The sequence below is a fragment of the Suricata suricatta genome, chromosome 3 (assembly GCF_006229205.1).
Source record: "Suricata suricatta isolate VVHF042 chromosome 3, meerkat_22Aug2017_6uvM2_HiC, whole genome shotgun sequence".
NCBI lineage: Eukaryota > Metazoa > Chordata > Mammalia > Carnivora > Herpestidae > Suricata > Suricata suricatta.
The window spans coordinates 43,562,089-43,585,117 of record NC_043702.1 but is presented as its reverse complement, the minus strand read 5'-3'; the positions used below and the strand labels follow the sequence as shown (position 1 = coordinate 43,585,117).

General features: G+C 37.1%; 1 protein-coding gene across 1 annotated transcript in view; it reads right to left on the bottom strand.

Moving 5' to 3' along the window:
• COL5A2 (collagen type V alpha 2 chain) overlaps window positions 1–12,028 on the bottom strand; it is a 142,993-nt gene extending 130,965 nt beyond the window's left edge. Inside the window, exon 1 of the mRNA XM_029933288.1 lies at window positions 11,738–12,028. Within this exon, the coding sequence (XP_029789148.1) occupies window positions 11,738–11,834 (97 nt within the window). The 5' untranslated portion in view covers window positions 11,835–12,028. The remainder of the gene's footprint in view (window positions 1–11,737) is intronic.
• Between the last annotated feature and the right edge of the window lie 11,001 nt (window positions 12,029–23,029).

Below are 23,029 nucleotides of genomic sequence, written 5' to 3'. Positions count from 1 at the left end.
ATGGCAATTGGTTGGAACTGAGGGAATTTCACAGGACCAAAAAATAAAAATCTCACTGTGAAACAATGACATATTCCTTCTGTCCACAGGCCTGTTTGACAGTATATATGCTGTTGGCTCAAAAGTAAATAAATAAATAAAAATAGAGATATACTATTGTGGTGGTATTTACTTATTTTGTTCTACAATGGCTATGTTTTAGGAACATAGGGTAAAAAAAAATAGAAGTATTAAATAGAAATTAAGAGATATCACAAACTTCCCCAACCTCTTTGAAATTCTAATTAAATCTCACAAGACATGATATAGGTACGACATGAACTCATACGTTAGCTTGGTGCCTTACATTTCACTATATTACAATGAAGTTAATTGGCACCCTTACATACCCACAGAGAGCCCAACTTTCCATGCTTTTATGCCTTCCATATGATGCACTACCATAGGATTCTATCCTGAAGAAACTCAGTTTCTCTTCAGAAACAGTGAGAATCTGGTGGGCACATTTTCATTTTGATTATACTAAGGCAACTTTTAGTTTCTATTAGAATGGATCTGAAGTGATTCTAATGTCTTGATTGTGGAACCCTCCATGGGCAAGTAAGTACAGAATGTCCAGGACAGTCATGTTTCATCCACCTAAAGCACGAGTTACAGAATCCACCTGATATTAGAGTTTTCATCCAGAACCATGATGTCCACTGATTCTGATGGCCAGAGAATAGTTAAAAAAAAATTGGAAAAGGCAAATTACCATATAACTAGCTCTCATTATAAGGGAGTAAATTTATTAAAACTGTGCATTAGACTATTAACTAGGGGAGCATGTGTTGCGTGTTAGTTTCCTATGGAGTAGGAAAGAAGCAGACAACAAACTGGTAAGTTTTGATAGGAGATCAGGCTCCAAGGAAATCTGTAATTTGAGGCAAAATTTGGGAAGGTGACATCGAGGTGGAGCTACAGTGATTAATTTTCATGCAGAATTCTGAATGCTTTCCCTTCAAACAGAAAGAAGGCTGAGAGCATATTTTCCTAAAACAAACAAAAAAAAACACACACACAATAAAATAAAAGTCATCTATTTTCAAATCGTTTTTTCTAAACCTAACCTGCTGATTGCTCTGGGATTTTGCAACATTGCCTCCATGGAACAGATGTGGAAGGAATACAAGGTAAGCTCAGGTTAAGTAAGTGTTCCTTTGGCTAGTTTATGAAACATACTTACCTATATGCTGAACATGCCAAAATAACATTTAAAAATACTAGTTTAACTATCAAAAAGACTAATTTTATTTTATTTTATCATCCTCCATGTACCCAAACCATCATAAGCCCTGCTTATGCATTCACTGATTAATCTCTATAGCACCAAGTCTGTTTCAGTTTTGTCTCATTCTCTACATAAAGGAATTACCCCACTTTTTAAAAAAGAAAGATTGTAAGAAGACTGAATTCTTCCTAGGCTAATGAGAATTCCATTTGTTAGGGAATTTATTATTTGTTTCTCAACAAAATCCAGTTCAGTTTTACTATGCTCCAGGAAGAAAAATAAAAGCACAAACCCTTGCCTAATCTCATCAGTGGACACAAAGACTTGAGGTGATATGGGAAATGGTTGGAGAAAGAAATAAGATTTTGTATAAATATTCAGAAAGACGTAACACTTACAGCACCTGAAGCCTTGAACACAAGAACCCTGATGAAATGTTCAGTTGTTCCTCCTTCAAGAACCCAAGTCATTTTTTTCCAGTATAAGCTTGTGTAAAAGACAATTCTTCTATCAGAATCACTCATTTACCTCAGAATGACCAGTACCCTTCTGCCTTCTCAAAATAAAGTACCAGTCTTGTTTATAAGTTTCAGAGGTTTTGTGTTTATAGCCAAAGACCAGAAAATTAGGAAGATTTTTGCAGTTCATCTCCTGTGATAATCAGTTAAATTCACTGTCCATCAGCCCATCCTACCAGAAGTTCTAGTTCAAAAATTAGCACTAACATGAGAAACGTGATGTTGTGAATCAAACTGTAACCTAATCATTTCTTCAATCTAAAGCTCTTAAAGAATGAGAAAGAAAGGGCTTAAAAATAATTTCAAAGTAGGGACACTTGGGTGGCTCAGTCAGTTAAACGTCTGACTTTGGCTCAGGTCATGATCTCACGGTTCATGGGTTCAAGCCCCAGGTCAGGCTCTGTGCTGACAGCTCAGAGCCTAAAGCCTGATTTGGACTCTGTGTCTCCATCTCTCTCTGCCCCTCCCCACTCATGCTTTGTCTCTCTGTCTCTTTCAAAAATAGATGAACATTAAAAAAATAATTTAAAACTAGCATAAATGAATTGGATAGGTTCTTCTACCTCAGGAGCAAATAATAAGCATACAACTACCATTTAAGATAAATAAAAAGGTTAAAACTCTATAAATGAATTTATTTGCTATGGAAATCATCCATATTTTTAGAATTCCATAATGAAAAAAAATCTAAAGCTGATGGTCACAGGACAACCATACTGAATAATAAGGATTTAACTAGGGAAATTCATAGTTACAAATTATCTGGTAAAATTTCATAAGTGTGCCTTCCTCTAAATCAAAACTATCATTTTATTTAAGTTTGAAAAACTGAAAGGAATGAAAAGTAGAGCAAAGTAAGGAAAGTGTGAGTATGAATAATGTGCTTACTTCCTATACCAGTTTCTGTTTCCTGGAGTAAATTTCACAAAAATCTCGTGGGAATAGAAGAAGTGAAGAAATGAACAGCCTTTGGAAAATGAAAAAGACTTGCTGCAAAGTCTGGGAAAAGATGGGTCACCCCCACTTCTGTATCCAAATAGTCCTGGGAGCTGCCTTGTAAATCCCTGTGAAGTGAAGCAATTCCTCTCATTCCAAATGCAACCCAGGGCAATGCAGTTTGGAAAATAAGCTTCCAATTTTTAATAGAGACTTTTATGACTATCATATTTTCAGAAAATAAACTCTGAAACAGACATAGCCGGTAGACAGGCATGAGGTAGCATGGGGCATGGAATGGATCGTGCTTGGCTTGCTCACACACTGGAAACCATTGCACAGAATGAAATGTGTGTGGGGGGGTGTGAAACAGGAAAGCGGGGTGATGCTTCAAACCACATGGCCATGAGACAGTCTCCAGTGGAAAGATGTTTTTGTTTCCTTTGTTTTTTCCCATAGTAAACCTATCCAAGAAGCCAATACAGTAAAGCTCTACTGTTTGAAGAGTAAACTTTTGAAATAGGTTTAAAATACAACCCAATTAGTAATCAGATAAATATATTGATGTATTATCAAAATGACCATAATACAATGGTGGATAAAATCTGCATTTTAAGTTTTACACTAGACTTCCATCTCTTTGAGCATAAAAGTTGTTTATTTTTCCATAATATCCAACATTTTTATCATCATAATCACACAATAAGCATTTATTATTATTTCTATGTCATTAAGTAGTAATGGAATAATCATACTATATCATTTAATGAGCTCCTGCTACTTGCTGGGAGCCAAACTACATAAATGGTTTATATATGGAATAGTGTTCATAACAATTGTTTGAGGTAAAGATTATTATTCTAATTTTAATTTTTTAATGGTTTTTATTTATTTTTGAGAGACAGAGAGAGACAGCATGAACAGGGGAGGGTCAGAGAGAGAGGGAGACACAGAATCCGAAGACAGACTCCAGGCTCTGAGCTAGCTGTCAGCACAGAGCCTGATGCAGGGCCGGAACCCACAAACCATGAGATCATGACCTGAGCCGAAGCCGCACGCTCAACCAACTGAGCCACCGAGACGCCCCTATTATTCTAATTTTATACATAAAGAAATTAAGGCATAGATAAATCAAAAACTTGCTCAAGAATATGAAAATTTGCAAAACCTGAATTTAAAATAAGTGCACAATACTTGAATAAATGGTGGGAAAGATTTTCTTCAGATTCTTAAAAATGTTTTTTATTTATTTTTGAGAGATAGAAAAAGATAGCACTAGCAGAGAGAGAGATAGATAGAGATTCCAAAGCAGACTCCAGGCTCTGAGCTGTCAGCACAGAGCCCGAGGCAGGGCTCGAACCCACAAACCGTGAGATCATGACCTGAGCCAAAGTCGGGACGCTCAACCAACTGAGCCACTCAGGCGCCCCTCTTTAGATTTTCAAAAATGATATTCAACTGGTATATATGCATGGAATAACTATCATGAACCTAAAACATAAAATGAATCCATAACATGGAGTGGAATCTGAAAAGCAGAGGTAAGAAAAAGGAAAAGTGTATGTGTATATGTGCAGTGGGAGGTCAGAACTACAAGCAATGTTTTATTTTGAGACATGGAGTTACAGCTGACATGACTCAAATTCTAGAAACAGGCCAGATATTAGAAGGTCTTGTGTGCTATGCTTAGGAGCTTAAACTTTATTATTTTTCCAAGTTATCGAAGTCAATGGAAGGTTATAGGGAAGGTAATGATGTGATCAGATTTTAGGTTCTTTTTATTTAGATTTTTATAATTCAATGGCAACAGAGGGGTTCTATATACATGCAAGTGGGAAGGGGCCACACAGAAGGCAAGGCAGGGAATTTAAATGCTAATTGCAACAATCCAGGGATATGATGTAGGCCTGAACTGAGGCATTTGGAGAAAACAGGGAGAAGAGGTATATTTAGGAAATGTTTAGTAGATAAAATGGTAGAATTTAGTAACTGATTGGAATCTTGCTGGAGTGATCAGGTAAGATGATGTTGCCATTAACTGACATAAGAAATACATAGGAAAGATGATCTTGTCTTAGGGGAAAGATAATGAGTTGCGTTTTAGATACACTGAACTTGAAGTGGTTATGACCCATCAGTGGAGAATTCTGAAGTTCATGTGGAAGTTCCAGATTGCAGAAGAGATTTGAGAATTATCAGCAGTTAGTTGTTAAATAAAACCCTGAGAGTGATTGATTCCTAGATGGATCTAGGAAGAGAATATACAGGGAAGACCAGTGAACTAAATCCTCTGAGAAAACAAAGTGCTAAGGGAAAAAAAGGAGAAGGAGCCCATGCTGAGAGGAAAAGGTCTGGTAGCTACAGGCAGAACTTTCAGAGTGTAATCTGTCAGAGAGCTGGAGTGGTTAATTGTGTCAAATAAAGGAGAAAGGCCTGATAAGACAGGTAAGAGGGACCCACTGGAATTCGCACATTTTAGTCTTCCTCTTACTGCACTAGCTTAACTGGAATGGGGCAGGGAGCGGGCAGAAGTCAGAGTGCACAGGGTTGGGTCAGGGCATGGAGGTAAAGACAGAAAACTACACTGCTCCTTTAAAGCAGGTCGGGTAAGAATTAAGAAAGGGTAGGAGCCAGACAGGGGCCTCAGAGACAGGAACCTGTTTACAATATAGCAGGAATTGTACCAAAGAAAGCAAGTGGTTGTAGTTTTAGAAAAGGGAACATGATTGATGGAGCAAGTTCCTCTGGGAAATGGAGTACAGAAGAGAAACAAATCCAGAAGTTTTCTCAAAATAAATTAAAAGATTACATAAAGTCAAAAATATACCACTAAGGTTTGTATTGGTGATGACTGAAATCAGATTCTAATATCCTTTGTGTTTTCATTTAAGTGCTCTAAAATTACCTACAGGTAAAGTCCCCAAGTACCTGCCTAGCAGTCCCATCAGTTGACAGGGGTATGTACATTTCCCCCAATTTTAGATGAGGCCCCAAAGGTGAAGCTAAAGGACTCTCTGCAGGTTGCAAAACAGCTAAATAGCAGAGACAGACCAGAACCCATGTGTTTTCCCAGTGATTGTTGGACTGGGCTTCCTTTCCTTACTCAAGTGTGTCACCTGCGATGCCACAGGCTATGATGCTTATGTTGCAGGCAGCACTTCCACTGAGAATATACATGTTGTCTCTTCAAACTGGATCTATAACTCTGAGCAGACACCCCAAAGAGGAGAGAGAGAGGGAGAAAGAAAGAACTGTGAGACTGTCTTTTCTCCTTCCCAGGAGACACTTAAAAAAAAAAGGATGCAAACATTTTTGACTTTGAACATTATATCATAGAGCTACAGGGACAAGTTTCCATTAATTTATTAATATTGTTAATATCACTATCTTCTCTGTAGAAGGCAACATGTGGAGAAGAAAAATCTTGCATTATTGTGATTTATCTTATACATTGTTTCTTACAGAATATATTCAGTATGAAACACCTTGATTTCTTTGGAAGGGCTTAGTTTTCAACATATCAATAAAATATAATAAAAACATCAAAGTTGCCAATGCGGCCACAATGTTAAGGGAAAATTTTCCATAAGACAGTTTGCTCCTTTCACCAAGCAAATGCCAAGAGTAGATTTTAAAAATATTTATTATAACAGCTCAACAGTATTAAAGGAAATTTAGATGAAATACATGTATAATTTACCTGGAAAGAAGTTAAGAAGGAAACTGAATTGCCAATATCGTCACAACTCCACTGTTTCATATAAACTTGTACAACTTGCCCAAATTTACATAATAAAATCAGTTAATAACAATTTTAATCTTTTCCCCTACCATTACTATATCTTTCATATGTAAATCTAAATTTTTCAATGTTGCATTTCAGAAGAAAAAGTGGTAGGTCAAAAAAATGACTGATTTTTAAACAGTTAATGAATGTGATAAAAGGCTAGTGATGATATATGAATTGTCCTTCAAGTAGGAGCATATCGTTTGATTAAAAAAGATTTCTTTCTGTGGCCATAGTTTAACATAATTCCAGTCTTGCAAGTCCTAGATCCTCAAAACAAAGCTTTCTCTTTGTGTTTTTACCTCATACCCAGCATTATGTGCATTTCCAAAATGATCAACACAATGAATTCTAGGCCTGTAGTGAAAAAGTGTGCTAAAAGTGTGAAGATAGGTAGCAAAAGAGAGAAATGAAAATTATATATTTACCTGGAATATATTTTAATAAGATGTGTGCATTGCATAGTAGAATGATTTACCTAAGCAGCCATGAAGAGGATACAGGCATTGAGTTATTTTTTCAGAAATGATGAATTTGCAATGGTTTGTCTGCAAACTTTAGTTAGGCAACTTTTTAAGTGAAAGGAATAACTAGAATAGCAAGTTATTCCCACATCACAGTTGTGTAGTCTTGGAACAAGAAGTCAACTGGTCTACATCAATATCAAAAGGATGTTAGGCAGAGATGTAGTATAGGGTTACGTAACAGGAATCAGAATCACCTAGAGAGCTTCCCAAATCCCATCCAAACCAACTACATCAGGATATTTGGGAAAGAGGGGAGCCTAGAATCTATATCAGTAACAAGCTCTTCAGATGATTATGCAGCCAGCTCAACATGGATCTGTGGATTGCTTACCCACTAACCTACAGAGTCATTGTCAAAGTACATGTTGTACAGATATAAAAAATTATCTTTATCTATCAATCTACTAGTCTATGTATATATATATACATATATATGTATATATATGTATATACATATATATGTATATATATGTATATGTATATACATAGAGAGAGAGAGAGAGAGAGAGAGAGAGAGAGATGCTCTTCAAAAGAAAGCCTCACTTTAGTTTGGATAAAAGTTATAGGTACTTCTATATGTATCTTACAAGAATTAGAAAGCAAAAAACTGCAGTCTAACTTAAATGCTATCCAATGTTCTTGGCTTCATAGACTACTCAGATGTGACCAGTAACCAGGGTATATTCTGGTCACACAACTGTATTCTGTCCACTGAAACTAGACCTATTGCAATGAAAGTGGGTGACACTTATACTCATTGAGGTTGGGACTATATATGCCTCCTAACTGCTATTCTCTCTTTTATTTCCTTCATAACATAATTCTGTTCAGCAGAGTACACTGCTAGTGCTACTTCTAAAAGACTACATTTCCCAGCCACCCTTGTAGCTTTGTATGACCACATGACTGAATTCTGGCCACAAGTAAGTTGAAATGGTATGAAGACTTAATAGTCTCCATGAATAAAGAGAGAATCACAGCCTTTGTCTCTCATCCTATATCTAGATGCCTGGAAAGTAAATGTAATGGCTGGAACTCCAGCAGCCATCTAAGACCATAACATCAGGGATTATACCTCAGGGATATGAGTGTAGAGAACTAGAAAGAGACTGAGTCTTTGATGACTTTGTAGAGCTAACATACCAGCCTTTCACTACCTAACTAAAAGCTTTTTTATTGGAAAAAAAAAACTTTAAAGAAAAAATTTAAACTATTGTACTCTGGTATATACAGCTGAACCTAGATCAAAACAAAAAGAAAGTTTGCATGTTCTACATGATCCAAAGTATCTATTTCAATAGTAATGAGTTTAAAACAATTTTTGAGCTATCAATTATCTTAAGCTATGTATTCATATTCTCTACTTCCTATAAAATGATCCAATCCAAGTAGTACTTAGTAAGCATTTAAAATGATCTGGTCCAAGTAGTACGTAGTAGTAAGCATTTGTGACTTCAAATTCATATTGTAATGATGAGATAAATGGCAGATATGACATAAAAATGGAAGAAGCCATGATATAAAAAGGACTCTGAGCCCTTCACCTCTTAGTAATCAGAAGCTGGCTTGGGTCCAGGATATCACTGTAGGGTTGCAACAAGAGGGTTGCAAATTTATGGTCCGTGAGCCAGACTTGGCGCTCAGAGATATTATATTTGGCTTATGAAATGCTTTCTGGAAAACTTTGGTTTTGAATGCCTTAAAGTGGGCATGCATCCTCAGTTCTCCACAGGCCCATCATCTCGTTGATGTACAAACACTCACTTGCTTCCTTGTTTATGTTACCTACCTGGTCTCTGGAAATAAAATGGTACAATTCTGTTCCTATCCTTCTCCCCATTCTTTCTCTGTTGTTGAAATCAATGATTCATATCAAAAATTATATTCTCAGATTAAGTCTGTCCATTTCTAATAAAAAATGTGCATAACTCACTAGGTATTAGACCTTTGTGTAGGAATATAAAAATCACTATAAATGCATTAGTATTTTCTCCTACAAAAAAATGGGGAGTCTTTTAAAGCACCCCACCACCACCATCACAAACACATAAACCCAAAAACTCATGAAAAGCTGATTTTTGTCATCTTAACTCTGCTTCTTGACATGTAATAGTGTCAACTAGAGTTGGCCCAACTTCCCTGCAGTTCTTAGGGATTTGAAAAATCAATTCAGTTCTTAAATTTATTAATAGGTAATAATGATTTGGGCCAATAGGCCCTAAAACTTTATTTACTTTTATCTCCTCATTCATAAGTATATCTATTAGGAAGACACGGTGCCTATGTTGACATTTCTGGTAAATAACCACAGTCAAACAGATAAAAAATATACCCTGAAGTCTTGAAAAAAAAATAAAAGCTTGTAAACATGTAGATACATGTGATAATACGTCTCTACATTTCAAAGGGGATATATTTGTACACAAAGTCACTACCATATTATATCACTTAGTTAGAGCTAAAATTTGAAAAATACACTTGCTTTGCCTGTGTACCTTAGCTATTTCTTTAGTTTAAAGCATTTACTGGAACTTAGTCTTCCTCAAACTTAAAACCACATGGAGTTTCAAAATTCTGACACTTTTATTTAGCTCATGTCAAGCCCGAACAGGGGGAATAAAGCATTGTCAAGTATCCATTCAATATAACTGAAACCAAAATATGAACAGTAAGTAAGTACAAGTTACAAAACTCTGAGTATGCTAGAGTCTGAAATTCTTATATATATTACCTTTAATTTAGGCCATACAACTTTCTTTTGCTATTGAATTTTTATCACATATTTTCTTCTAGTTTGAGTAACAAAACAGAGGAATTTAATTTTACAGTGTACATGCAAGGAATTATAATTTTTCCGTAAAATCTGAGGTTTGGGATTCCAGCTGCTGTGCTGTTTGGTTACCCAGAGGGAAGAGAGCTTGATATGCAGACCAGGCCTGTTTTGCCCCACATATCAAATTTCTAACATTTATGTAAATTAATATTAAGAAACATTAAACTCCCCTTATTTTTCAGTAACACCTACAGAGTAATTACAACTATTTGTGAAAGTCTTTGAACATATGGCCTATTCCATATACCTTATGAAACACTCTTCGTTTAGTCACATGTTCAATTATTTCCACACTTTATAAAAGTAAGTTATTTAAAATATATTGACAAGGAAAGTTGTGTTAACTAAGTTTTAAATTAATGTTGTTGATTGTTTTGGTGGGGGAGGGGATTTGCTATATAATTAGATTTGCTATTTCTATTGTCACTTTTCCCATGTTTTTTTCTCCTCTTTCCTGATTCCTATTACATATTCAATTATTTTCCCCACCCTTCCAAACAACTCATGTTTTTCACACCATTTTAAAGAAACTCAAGAGTTTTACCTTTTATAAATCACCTCGTTTTTTTAAACATAAAAAATAACATAAAACGTTACAAGATTTTAGAAAGTGCCCCCTCTATGGGACTCTGCACAGATTGTTGGGTATTCATCTCACATTCTTATTTTCACTCTTTAAATGATTTTTAGACCTCGTGGCCTCTAGGTTGATCTTACGAACATCTTCAGAGCAAAAATACACAGAAGCAGTTATTAAAAAATACATACACACATATGCATATATCTGCATATATACTCAAAAGTATATATATAAGACAATAACAGAAAAGTTTAAATGTGCTAAGTTTTAAAAGTTTGAGTTTGATGTTAAATAGTTATGAAACTCTATGTGGCCTATTATGAAAAAGAACATGTCTGGAGAATAAGGATTTAAGAATCGGTGGAACCAATTTAAATGTTTTCTTATATTCTATAGCAGCCATGCATTTTTGCTTAGCCATAGCATACCACCCAACTCTAACCAGGAGTAAATTGCATAGGAAAAAGAAAGTTGGTAACCAGGCAAGGTTTGTCTTAAATCAGAAAAAAGAAAAGAAACTTGTGTCTAAAGGATAATGCCCATGCAAACACTCCATGATAAATACATTATATATAAAGCATGCCGGTTTGCAGCCTTCCACCATCCAGCGGGGAACCACCACTGTCCTGATAATCAAGTCAGTAGGTGGGAAAATACCACTGTTTAAGGAATCTGGCTTCTATCAGCCTCTGTCACGGACAAGTAAACGAGACTGCCTCTCAGTAAGCAAAAGCGGTTTTAAGATCACAGATGAAAATGGGAAAGAAGCAGAAGTCTGTAAAGAGAAAAGAACAAGGAGCCAAGACAAAGAAAAATCAGTTATCAGAGTGGCTGCAGAGGTTTTTCTAAACAAAGAATTGTATGAAGCAGCTGAAGTTCGGTACAAAAAAGACTCCACCCTACCCAGCTTCTGCTGCGACTTTTCCTAGCTCTGAAAACTCCAGCCCACAGAACAGAACTCCTCTTACTGAAAAGTGACTTTAGTGCTCCGTTTTAAGCACTCTCCTTTTCTTTTAAACTTCCCACTGTCCACATTCGGGCGAAAGGACTTCTCCTAGGCTTTCCCAGAAACATGCAGCCCAATGGCAGATGCAGAAGCCCCGCATTTACAAATATCCTGATTGTCTTCCGAGAGAGAGCCGTTTCCCAGATGCAAATCTGTCAGCCCCCTTCTCAACTTCAAACCCGAACTTCCTCTTCACGCTCTTCTTTCCCGAGGCTTAACATTCCACCTCTTTCCCAAACCGTGCAGTAAACACCACAAGCAAAGCAAACGGCAGACTCACCATCCTCGCCTTCTTCCTGGGCTTTTATTGAGACAAACTGCCCTAATAAAACAGTAAGAATGAGGAGAGGTCTTGCTTCCACCCAGTTTGCCATCATGTCTAAATATTAGACATGTGGGTCCTCCTGGGAGTGAAAAGTAGATTCTAAGGTTATTGTAGCACCATGAAGTCAGCTGCGGGCTCTTTTAGCACCAGCCCCAGGGCAGCCTTTGCAAACCCTTTTTCAGCACCAGCTCCAGCACAGTCTGAGAAAACTTTTTTCAAGCGATGCAGCTTTAAATAGGAAGAATGCTGCCTCCACTTCTTTTCCTGCCCCTTTTCAGCTTGTTCAGGCTCATAACCATCCAGTGTCTGCCAAGCAACGGTCTGATTGATGGTAAACAACCAAATCAGAACACGCGCCTCTGTGCCTTGAACTGTCCCTACTTCATTTACGTTTTAAACATAAACGGGGCTTAAGCACAGGAACAAACGTTTATTTCTCTGTGTCTCTTTCTTTCTTTTGTTTTTTAACAGAAAGCCTGTTAGAAAGCTACAGTCCTATTCTCCCCTTCTTAATCCTTCCCCCTGCACTTTTTCCCTATAAGCTAAAAAAGATATTAGGGAGAAAATGCAGCCTTTTAGCCTACTTTTTTGGTGTCTAGATAATTCAGAAATCTTGTCTACCTTAAACTTGCAAAGGATCAAATTTTAACCCCTTCTTGTCACTGGAGAGGAAGTATTCTTGTCTCCTTAACAGATTCTGGAAGGGGACTATTAAAACTGTGCCCAGGTAAGGTTCAGCTGAAGGAAACTGTTTTAGACAAATAAATTTGTGATGTATCCTACTTTGAATTAAGATGATCCCTGTATTTCTCCATATCTCTTGTTTGGTAGAACGTATCTGCAGATCTCTCTTGGCCCAGAAAGTTTTATTACTTAGAAAACTGCAGACTGTTAGTGTAGAAGGAATGGGAAGGATACTGCATTTGGATGCAGAAAGTCTTGTTTTCAACAACTCTGCCACTTACCAATTTTGTAAACATAAAGTCCTTTATCTCTGTGCACTCTCATTTCCTCATTTGAGGAAAGGGCTTTTCCCTGACCAGTGTTTAGGGTTTCAAGACACTAAAGTGAGTTATATATTATTAACTAAATTCCAAATTGCAAAGAGCTACGTAAGAGTCGATAGTGGAGTTGTTACTCCTACACCAGTCTTTCAGGGACTGTGGTAGTCCCGGTTGCACACGCCATTTAAGAACAATATTCATGAATTTATGTGCCACTCCTCTTGCTTGCCAAGATCTTAACGAGCTCTGAGTGTCATACATGATCTGATACATCCACTGCCTGAGTCCTCCTAGAACCAGAACGGCTGTCCTATACAAGACAGGTGAGCCAACTCTAGTACCTCCACAGCGATCAGGTACCTTGCACTGTGCGAGGCACTGAGGGAGAAAACGAGAAAACGACACGAAATAAGTGAAAGCCACGTCCCATTGCCATCAAGGAACACAAGTAGATGCTAAAAACAATAAATTTACATGAAACAAAGAAACATAGGACAGAGCATATAAATATGTCGGGAAGTACATTAAGCCCGGTAGAAATTTAGAGAAAGGAGAGATTATAGGGTGCAATTAGCTAAGTAATGTGTTATCACTTTTAATAGAAGAAATCCAAGAACCTTTGAATTTTAGCTGGGAGCTAGCATCTCTGGAGAGATCTTCCAGAGGTGCTCAACTTTCCAAGCAGCTCGAACCCTGGATCTCTCAGTTTAGTTTTTCACTTTTACAAGAAAGATTAAAAACACAGTTCAGCCTCTCAGTTCCCTCCAGCTTTGGCCTTTTCTTCCTATCAAACCAAAAGCATATAGTGTGATGGGGACATAGCAAATATTCTTGGGACAGCTGTGATAAATTAGCTCATTTCTGGGAACTTTGTGACTCAGGCTTTTCTTCTATCATTCATTAGGATCCTACATTACAATTTGCAAAAGAGTAAAACGTACGTACACAGGTGTTGACCAGGTGTGTCTGTTTCATAGATGTGGCTGCATTCAGCATAGAAGACTCAACCATCTCTTAGTCCTTGAAGAACTAATTCTAGGCCTCCCTGGTCAAGTAGGGAACTCAGAAATCCACCACAATTTCAATGAATCCCCTCCCAAGTATACATATAGTAATACACAACTCCCGAGTAAGCTATTACCAATTCAATTTTCACAGCAACCTTGAAAGTTATTGTTCTTCTCAAATCATATATAAGGAATTATGGTTCAAACAAATGTACCTGCTCAAGTTTGCTCAGCTACTAAGTGGTAGATTTAGGGTTTAGAGTTCTATATCAGAGATGTCTGACTCCAAAGTGGGTGCTCTTATTTCTTCCTATGTCTTCGATCTGCCTGACACCACTATTTCCAGTCCTGAGAAAAGATGTCTCAGCACCCTCATGGTTGATCATTCCCTTGATATGCCTTTTTTTAAGTTTACTTATTTTGAGATGGAGAGAGAAAGAGAGAGAGAGTGTGCACAAGGAGGGGAGGGGCAGAAAGAAGAGGAAAGAGAGAATCCCAAGCCCTCAGTGCAGTTCAGTTTGAACACATGAATTGTGAGATCATGACCTGAGCTCAAACCAAGAGTCAGATGTTTAACCATCGGAGCCACCCAGGCACCCCTCCCTCGGTCCTCTTTTCCCATCCCTTCACATCTCCTGAAGGGCATTTTTCTGTGTCCTCTTTATCCTCAAAAAAGAAACAAAAAAAAGCCCCAAAATTTCCCTTAAGTACTCATCTTCTGTAGTCTCTTTCTTCCCGTTCTACTCCCTCACCCCTCAGTTATACTTCACCTCTGCATTAGAACAGCATCACCAGCAGTGCAAGACACACCCGTATCTCTTTGCTGATAAACCCAAAGTCCTTTCATCTTCCCTCTAATGTATTTGATACTCTGATAACTTCCTTCTTACTGAAACTTCTTCCTCCTGAGACTCCCTGGTCTTTTCTCGTCAAACTTCCCTTTTTAATTCCCCTCAGGGAGTTACTATGTTTTCCAGCATTGTCCCGTTGGCACATTAACCATGGTGCTCATTCTCTTGGGCTATATTAATTATTAGATTCCCAGGAATTTATTTTCATTTACATGCTAATGACTTCCAGTCCAGGCTTTCCTCCTGAATTGTAGATCTGCAAACTTGTATTTCTTTTTTTTATTTTAAGTTTTTATTTTGAGAGAGAGATTGTGCCGCATGCTTATGTGGGGGGAGAGGCAGAGAGGGAGACAGAGGATCCAAAGGGGCTCAGCACTGACAGCAGTGAGCCCAATGTGGGGCTCGAACTCATAAACCATGAGATCATGACCTGAGTCGAAGTCTGACACTCAACCAACTGAGCCAACCAGGTACTCTTGCAGACTTACATTTCTAAGTGTCTGCACTGAACATATTCCTGTGAATAAGTCCACCAAACTCAGAGTCCAAAATGAAATTATCTCTCATTGTTCTTTATACCCATTAACACTGCCACCATTATTCCAGTCCCAAAGATCAGGAACATAAGAAGACACCCTTCCTTCTCCCTCAACATACATCCACTCGATTGCCAAGACTTGTTAATTTTAACACATATTTCTTCACTCAGTTATTTCCTCTTTCAGGCGCCTGGGTGGCTCAGTCGGTTAAGCACCCAACTTCGGCTCAGGTCATGATCTCACAGTTCGTGGGTTCAAGCCCCGTGTCAGGCTCTGTGCTGACAGCTCAGAGCCTGGAGCCTGCTTCGGATTCTGTGTCTCCCTCTCTCTCTGACATTCCCCTGCTTGCACTCTGTCTCTCTCTGAAAAATAAATAAACATTAAAAAAAATTTTTTTTAATTATTTCCCCTTTCTTTTTAAAAAAATTTTTTTAATGTTTTATTTTTTGAGAGAGAAAAAGACAGCTTGAGCAGGGGAGGGTCAGAGAGAGGGGGAGACACAGAATCCAAAGACAGGCTCCAGGCTCTGAGCTAGCTGTCAGCACAGAGCCCAATGTGGGGCTCAAACCCACAAACCATGAGATCATGACCAGAGCCTAAGCCGGATGCTCAACCGACTGAGCCACCAGGAGCCCCTATTTCCCCTTTCTTTAAAAAAAAAAAAACCTAAATTAACTCCCAAGTACTTACAAGATACAGTTACCTAATATTTTAAAAGAAAAGGGAAGGAGGAGGGGAGAAAGGAGAGGACAGGAAGGAGGAAAATGTCTACTTCTTGGTCCCCATCTCTTTCTGCTTTCCTCTTTTGGCTTCAGCCATTGGAAACATAAATTTTCCCAGGCATATAAGCAGTTTCACACCTTGGAATTTTGCTCAGGCTCTGACCTTTGCCTGAAATAACCATTTCTCTGCTCTAATTCATTCCCTCATTCAACAAAAATTTGTTGAATACCTATTATTTGCCAGGTTCTACTCAAGGAACTGAGGATATATCTGTGAACAACACCAACAAAGTCCCTGATGCTGGAGAGCTTACAACCTTGAGTGGAAAAACAGCAATAAATAAGTGAGCAAATATGCAAACAGATGTTTCCAGATAATAATATGCCATGAAGGAAATAGAGTGTATTGTTTTAGAGTAGTTCAGGGGTGGTGGTGGGAAGAATGCTGAAGATTAAAACCATCTGAAAAAAGACAGGGAATCTAAGAACTAAAATTTGAAAAAGGCTCTATCCCTAGAGAGTTAGGAGAAAAATGGCTTTCTAAAGAGAGGGAACAGCAGGTGTATGTGGTTTAGAATGATATATTAATTTTCTATGACTGCCATAAAAATTATCACAAACTTACTGATTTAAAACAATACAATGTACCATCTTATAGTTCTGTAGGTCAGAAGTCTGGGTCTCCTTGGGCTAATATAAAGGGGTCAGCAGGCCTGCATTCCTTTCTAGAGGTTCTAGCAGAAAATCCATTTCCTTGCCTTTTCAACTTTCACATTCCCACAGCCTCTTCCTCCATCTTCAAAGCCAGCAACATAGCATCACTCTGACACTATTTTTGTGGCCACATCTTTCTCTGACCATAGGCAAAAAAGGTTCTCTGCTTCTAAGGACACATGTGACCATCTATATCATCCAGGATAATTTCTCCCATCTCAAGATCCTGAATCACATCTGCAAAATGCTTTTGACATGAAAGGTAATATATTCACAAGTTCTGGCGATTAAGACATGGACATCTTTAGGGGCACCTCAGTGGCTCAGTCAGTTAAGCGTCCGACTTCAGGTCATGTCATGATCTCACTGTCTGTGAGTTCAAGCCCCACATCAGGCTCTGTGCTGACAGAACCTGCTTCAGATTCTGGGTCTCCTTCTCTCTCTCTCTCTCTGCCCCTCCACCTGCTCATACATTAAAAAAAAATTTTAAAGACATGGACATCTTTGGAAAGCCATTATTGCTCCTACCAAACATAGGAATAAACTCTGAATAGGGAAAAATAGAAAGAATGCCTTTATGGTTAAGTTCTGTTAGTAAAGTCTTACAGGTCGTGAAGAGGAGGTTAGATTCTTTTCTAAATACAATTAGAATCTATTAAAGCATTTTTAAACAGAGGTATAATGTGCCCTAATGTACTGATTTTTTTAATCTGAATGACTTATGAGAAATATATTTTAGCAAAGCAAGAATGGAAGTGAGGACACAAGTTAGGAAGCACTTTTACTCCAATTGAAACATGACGGTTGCTTGGACTAGGGAAGTGCAATGACAATAGAAAGAAGCAGAGGGATTCAAGATGTATTTTGGAAATAAAATCACTGAGAAAGTAGATAAAGGGAAAAACTGAAAGGATACCTCTGCCAACTAAGAGGATAATAGAGCCGGCAAAGCCCAGATTTTACCACCTCACCCTCTGGCCCCGGACAAACCAGCCTGTTCCTTCATAGAAGGAACATAGAAGGTTCTGCACAGACCTTTCTAATGCCACATTATATTTATATGTCTGTTTCCTCTACCTGACTGAAAGCTCCCGGATATGATAGACATTGTTTGGTTATTTATATTTGCCCAATGGTTATTTGTTGAACCCATGTTGTTTGGTAAAGAATCAGTAGAACTTGATGATTACAAGGCTATGACAGAAGTAGCAATGAACACAAATAAAAATGATTCTAAGATGTCAACACAGAGGACAAGGAGAATGATGGTCCTTGTAAAAGGAATATCTCAGCTCGGAAGAGCACTGGATAACAGAGTAGAAGAATGGCACGGAACTGATTTGGTGGATCTCTGACCATATATGCTATGAAATACCATAACCATAATTTCTGAACAGAAAATGCCTGCATATTATGAATATACTCTCTTTCTGGCAGAAAGCCACTGTGAAAATAATAACCATAACAATAGTAATAATGGTAAAATGTATTAAGTACTTACTTGTTGCAAAAACTATGTAAGCATTTTATATGTATTAATTAACTTAATCCTTAAATCAGTGCTATGGGATAAGTGCTATTATTTTCCTTTACAGATGAAGATAGGAAATTGAGGCTCATAGCAACTAAGTAACTCATGGCAAGTCATACATCAAGAAATTACCAGATTCAGGTGTAGAAGTCTGGCTACACAGTCTTCTCATAAGGAGCTGAGGTTCAAAGACATTTTATGATGTTTATTTCCTTAGCTTAAACCCCATCACTGATTTTTTTAAACAAATTACAACCCTGGGAGAATTCCTTGAAATGCATCTAGCATAATATTTTTTCAAGTAAACACATATACGAACCAATGTATTTAGTTACGAGTGCCATCTGTATCCAAATTTTATAAATATAGGTTACCTCTAGCTGAGTATTTATACTAAAAATATATCTTCCTACATCAGGCATAATTAGAAACATTTTTTTGCATTAGAAATTGTTAGCTTCTTACATTATGGACTTTCATTTTAATCTAACTATGTTTCAGAGTAAGTCATATTTTGAGAAAAGTGTGCAGTGTTACCTTCCAAAATACTGTCTTAGCTCCTGAGACAATCAATAATCACATTTAGAAGTTAATGGAGTCCTGTGTACCAAGATTGTAAGTGATCTGATAAATAATGTTGGTTTGTGCACCCTACTTCTTACATAACACTGGATTACATACATATTCTTTAAGACTCACAATAATCCAGCAAAGTAATATGGCCAGGATAATCACATTTTATACTGGGATTCAGAGAGATTAGTGACTGTTCATAAATTACATGATGCAGACACAGCCTCAAACATAGGTTTCCCAGTCCTAGCACTCTATAACTATTAAACTATAATTCAAATTTTACTAACTATAAAGGCAGTATCAAAAAAGTCTGCAGAAATGAGATCTAATGTACAGCATGGTGACTATGGTATACTTGAAATGTGCTAAAACTGTAGGTCTTAAATGTTCTCACCTCACACAAAAAAAGGTAATTATGTGAGATGATGAACGTGTTAACTTGATTATAGTTATTATTTCACAATGTATATATATGTATATATATATATAATCATCACTTTCTACACCTTAATTTTATTTATCAATTATACTTCAAATAAAGGTAAAACTATGTAATATATTTTGTTACACAAAATAATAATAATAGGAACAATAAGGTCTGCAGATGTGTAGTGGTTGTGAGCACGGACTCTGAAGCCGGACTGATGGCATCCAGATCCTGGCCCACCGCCTACTGGCTGGGTGACCACGAAAACACTGCATGTCTTCTCTGCAGCTTGGTTTCCTTATCTGCATAATGAAAATACAATATTGCCTACTTCACTGGGTTGTTATGAGGATTAAATAGTTGATATTTGTATAGCTCTTAGACAATGTCTGGCATAAAAATAATATTATCTAAGTACTAGTTAAATAAAACTATGAAACTTCATTAGTGCTTCTTTAAAAAAAAAGCACAATTTGTCATTAAGTTTAAAATTTGGTGGGACACCTGATGGCTCAGTCAATTGAGCTTAGGTCAACTTCAGCTTAGGTCATGATCTCACAGTCCATGGGTTCAAGTTCTGTGTTGGGGTCTGTGCTGACAGCTCAGAGCCTGGAGCCTCCTTCAGATTCTGTGTCTTCCTCGCTCTCTCTGACCCTCCCCTGCTCATGCTCGCTCTCTCTCTCTCTCTCTCTCTCAAAACTAAATAGATGTGAAAAAAAGTTTTAATAAAGTTTAACTGTTAATATATATAATGGAATATTATTCAACCATAAAAAATGAAAGCGTGTCACATGTGACAGTATGGGTAGAACTAGAGAATACTATGCTAAGTGAAATAAGTCAGACAGAAAAAGACAAAGACCATATAATTTCACTTTCATGTGGAATCTGAAAAAAACAAAACAGGGGCACCTGGGTGATGAGTCAGTTAATCATCTGACTTGTGATTGAGCCCCTCATTGGGCTCTGCACTGAGCATAGAGTCTGATTAGGATTTTTTCTCTCCCTCTATCTGCCCCTTACCTACTAGTTCACTCTCTCATTCTCTCTCACTCTCAAAATAAAATAAATCTTAAAAAAATTCTTAATAAAATAAAATTTAACTGTTAAAATTTACATTAAAAGATGAAAAGCTAAGGTAACTCAAAGGAAGTTTAATTATCCACAACAGTATGCTCCACTAATTCAATCCTTATTCTTTTTTCCCTCTTATATTATGTTTATTATGGTATGCTTTATTAATTTTTTTAATTTTTTAAACTATTTTTTTATTTTTAAGTAATGTCTACACCCAGCGTGGGGTTTGAACTCACAACCCCAAGATCAAGAGTCACATGCTCTATTGAGCCAGCCAGGTGCCACAAGGCATGCTTTAAGTAGAGCAAAACTCACCTTTTTAGATGACATTTCCTCGAGCTTTGACAAATGCACACAATCATGTAACCATCTCCACAATCTACAGAATATTTTATTACCCCAAAAAGTCCTTCCATTTGGAGTCCATCTTTTCCCATCCCTATCCCAGAACCACTGTTTTGATTTCTGTCCCTGTAGCTTTGACTTTCCAGAATGTTGTATATATGAAATTACACAGGGGGTAGGTAGTCTTTTTTGTCTTGTTCTGTGATTTCATCCATGCTTTGTGTATATCAGCTGTTCATTCCTTTTCTTATATATTTTGTATTTTTTACAAATAAAAAAATATATTTTTTCCTTCATTCTTAACCATTAATCTATTGTTTACGAAGCCTAAAATATCCTAAAACATGGATGATTGTTTGTATTGGAATAGACAATTCTCTGTAGCTAAAATGAGAGGTCATGAGTCAGGGCTTCCCCTGAGGGAAACTTTTTAGATGGCAGGACTAGGTACAGTCCACAAAGGAGAAATTGTCCAGAAACTCAATGACACCAAAGGCCATTTATACCAAATGAGCTTTTTTGTTCCATACACTGCTTTTAAAAAATTAAAAGCCTCCGAGTCTTAAGCTGTTTCTCAACAAAATAAAGAGTCATTCAGTCCATCAGAGTCTAAGTTCTTACACTGTTCAGTTGACAATCACCTGGCCATCAGAGGTCTGGGAATTGTGTCCTTGCAACAGAGAGCAAAGTAGAGGGTAAGGAAATTAATGTGGCTTATTTTATCACCTTTTGCCAGTCCATCATTACTTTAATATTTAAAATTTTCCTGTGTATTGAGGCAAGCTACTCCTTCAGCCCCGTTAGTAACTTTAGTGCTGTTTGCAGAGCTGTGGCATTCTCTGCCTTTGAGAAAATATGCAAGAAGTTTTTGTAAATTGACTCTTAACAAAGGACAGCATTCTACATAAAATTGCCTCTTGAAGTGTCATTCATGCTGTAGTTTTGTTTTACATATCATATTTGTGTCCAGTGTTTGAATAAAAATAATTATACCAGTTATCAATATGTCAAAAGCATTCAAAATCAATATTTTTTAAGTATTTATTTTTGAGAGAGAAAGTACAAGCAGGGGAGGGGCAGAGAATGAGGGAGACAGGATCTGAACTGGGTTCTGTGCTGATAGCAGCAAGCCTGATGCAGGGCTCCAACTAATGAATTGCGAGATCATGACCTGAGCTGAAGTCAGATGCTCAACTGACTGAGCCACCCGGATGCCCCTCAAAATGAATTTTTTAAATACTTTTTAAAAATAGTCTGTGAGTAATAAAAAGATTCATCTCATCTCTCTCTCCTCAGTGTAAATATATCAAATGGGAAATGACTATCAGTGGTCAAGTTTTAAATCAATGCTAACAGCAGAAAATTCAAAATCCCTACTACCACAATTCTTTATAATAATCAAGTACTTTAATAGTCATTAATAAGATGACATTATTGAAAAAATATGATGCATTTGGATTATAATTTTTATTTAAATATCTTCAAGAAATCAGTGAGCTCATTTTTGTATAAATACAGTAAAACCCTGAGTTGGGTTAATATGTTCTTGTGAGTATTCCATAAAACAAGCCAACATTTATAATCATTTTAATTTGAAAGCTTTTTATGGTTTTTTTTTTTTTGAGAGACAGAGAGAGACAGCCCAAGCAGGGGAGGGCCAGAGAGAGAAGGAGTCGCAGAATCTGAAGACAGGCTCCAGGCTCTGAGCTAGCAGTCAGCACGGAGCCTGATGTGGGGCCTGAACCCACGAACTGTGAGATCATGACCTGAGCCAAAGCCGGACGCTTAACCAACTGAGTCACCCAGGTGCCCCAAGATTTCATTCTTTTAGGTAACTGAGTAATATTCCTTGGTATATATATACCACATCTTCATCCATTCATCAGTTGAAAGACATTTGGGCTTTTTCCTATGTTCTAAACACCACAAGTTCCCAGTGGCTCATTGATTATACTGCTTAGAAGTCAGAAACATTCTGTACATTTAGATCATATTGCCCTAATTACTATTTAATTAAAATATGTATACATCCATACTCAAAAATATATACCCATACAAAACGAGTTGGTAGGAAAGCAACTCATAAACTTGATTTTAAGTATGATATTAAGTTACTGCACCCAAATAAATCTTGAGTCTTCCTTGACACCTCAAGATGAGAAAATCAAAGGCTCCTGTGAAAACTTGCAACAAAAGTTGGGTTATTATTCCTAATACATAGAAAATACTAACATAGGCTTCACTCACTAGTTGGAGAGTATATTATTTCAATTTTTTTAAAGTATGTGAATGATATCGTCTCCTGAGATTTAAAAGAACACATGGACCTCATTTTCTTGTTTTACAAAGACTTAGTTTTGTTTTCTCTGGAATAATTGCAATCATAAGATATTATTGGATGAGTGAAATTTTATAAATGTGCCTTGTCTTCCCTTTCAGCATCATCTCCACTTC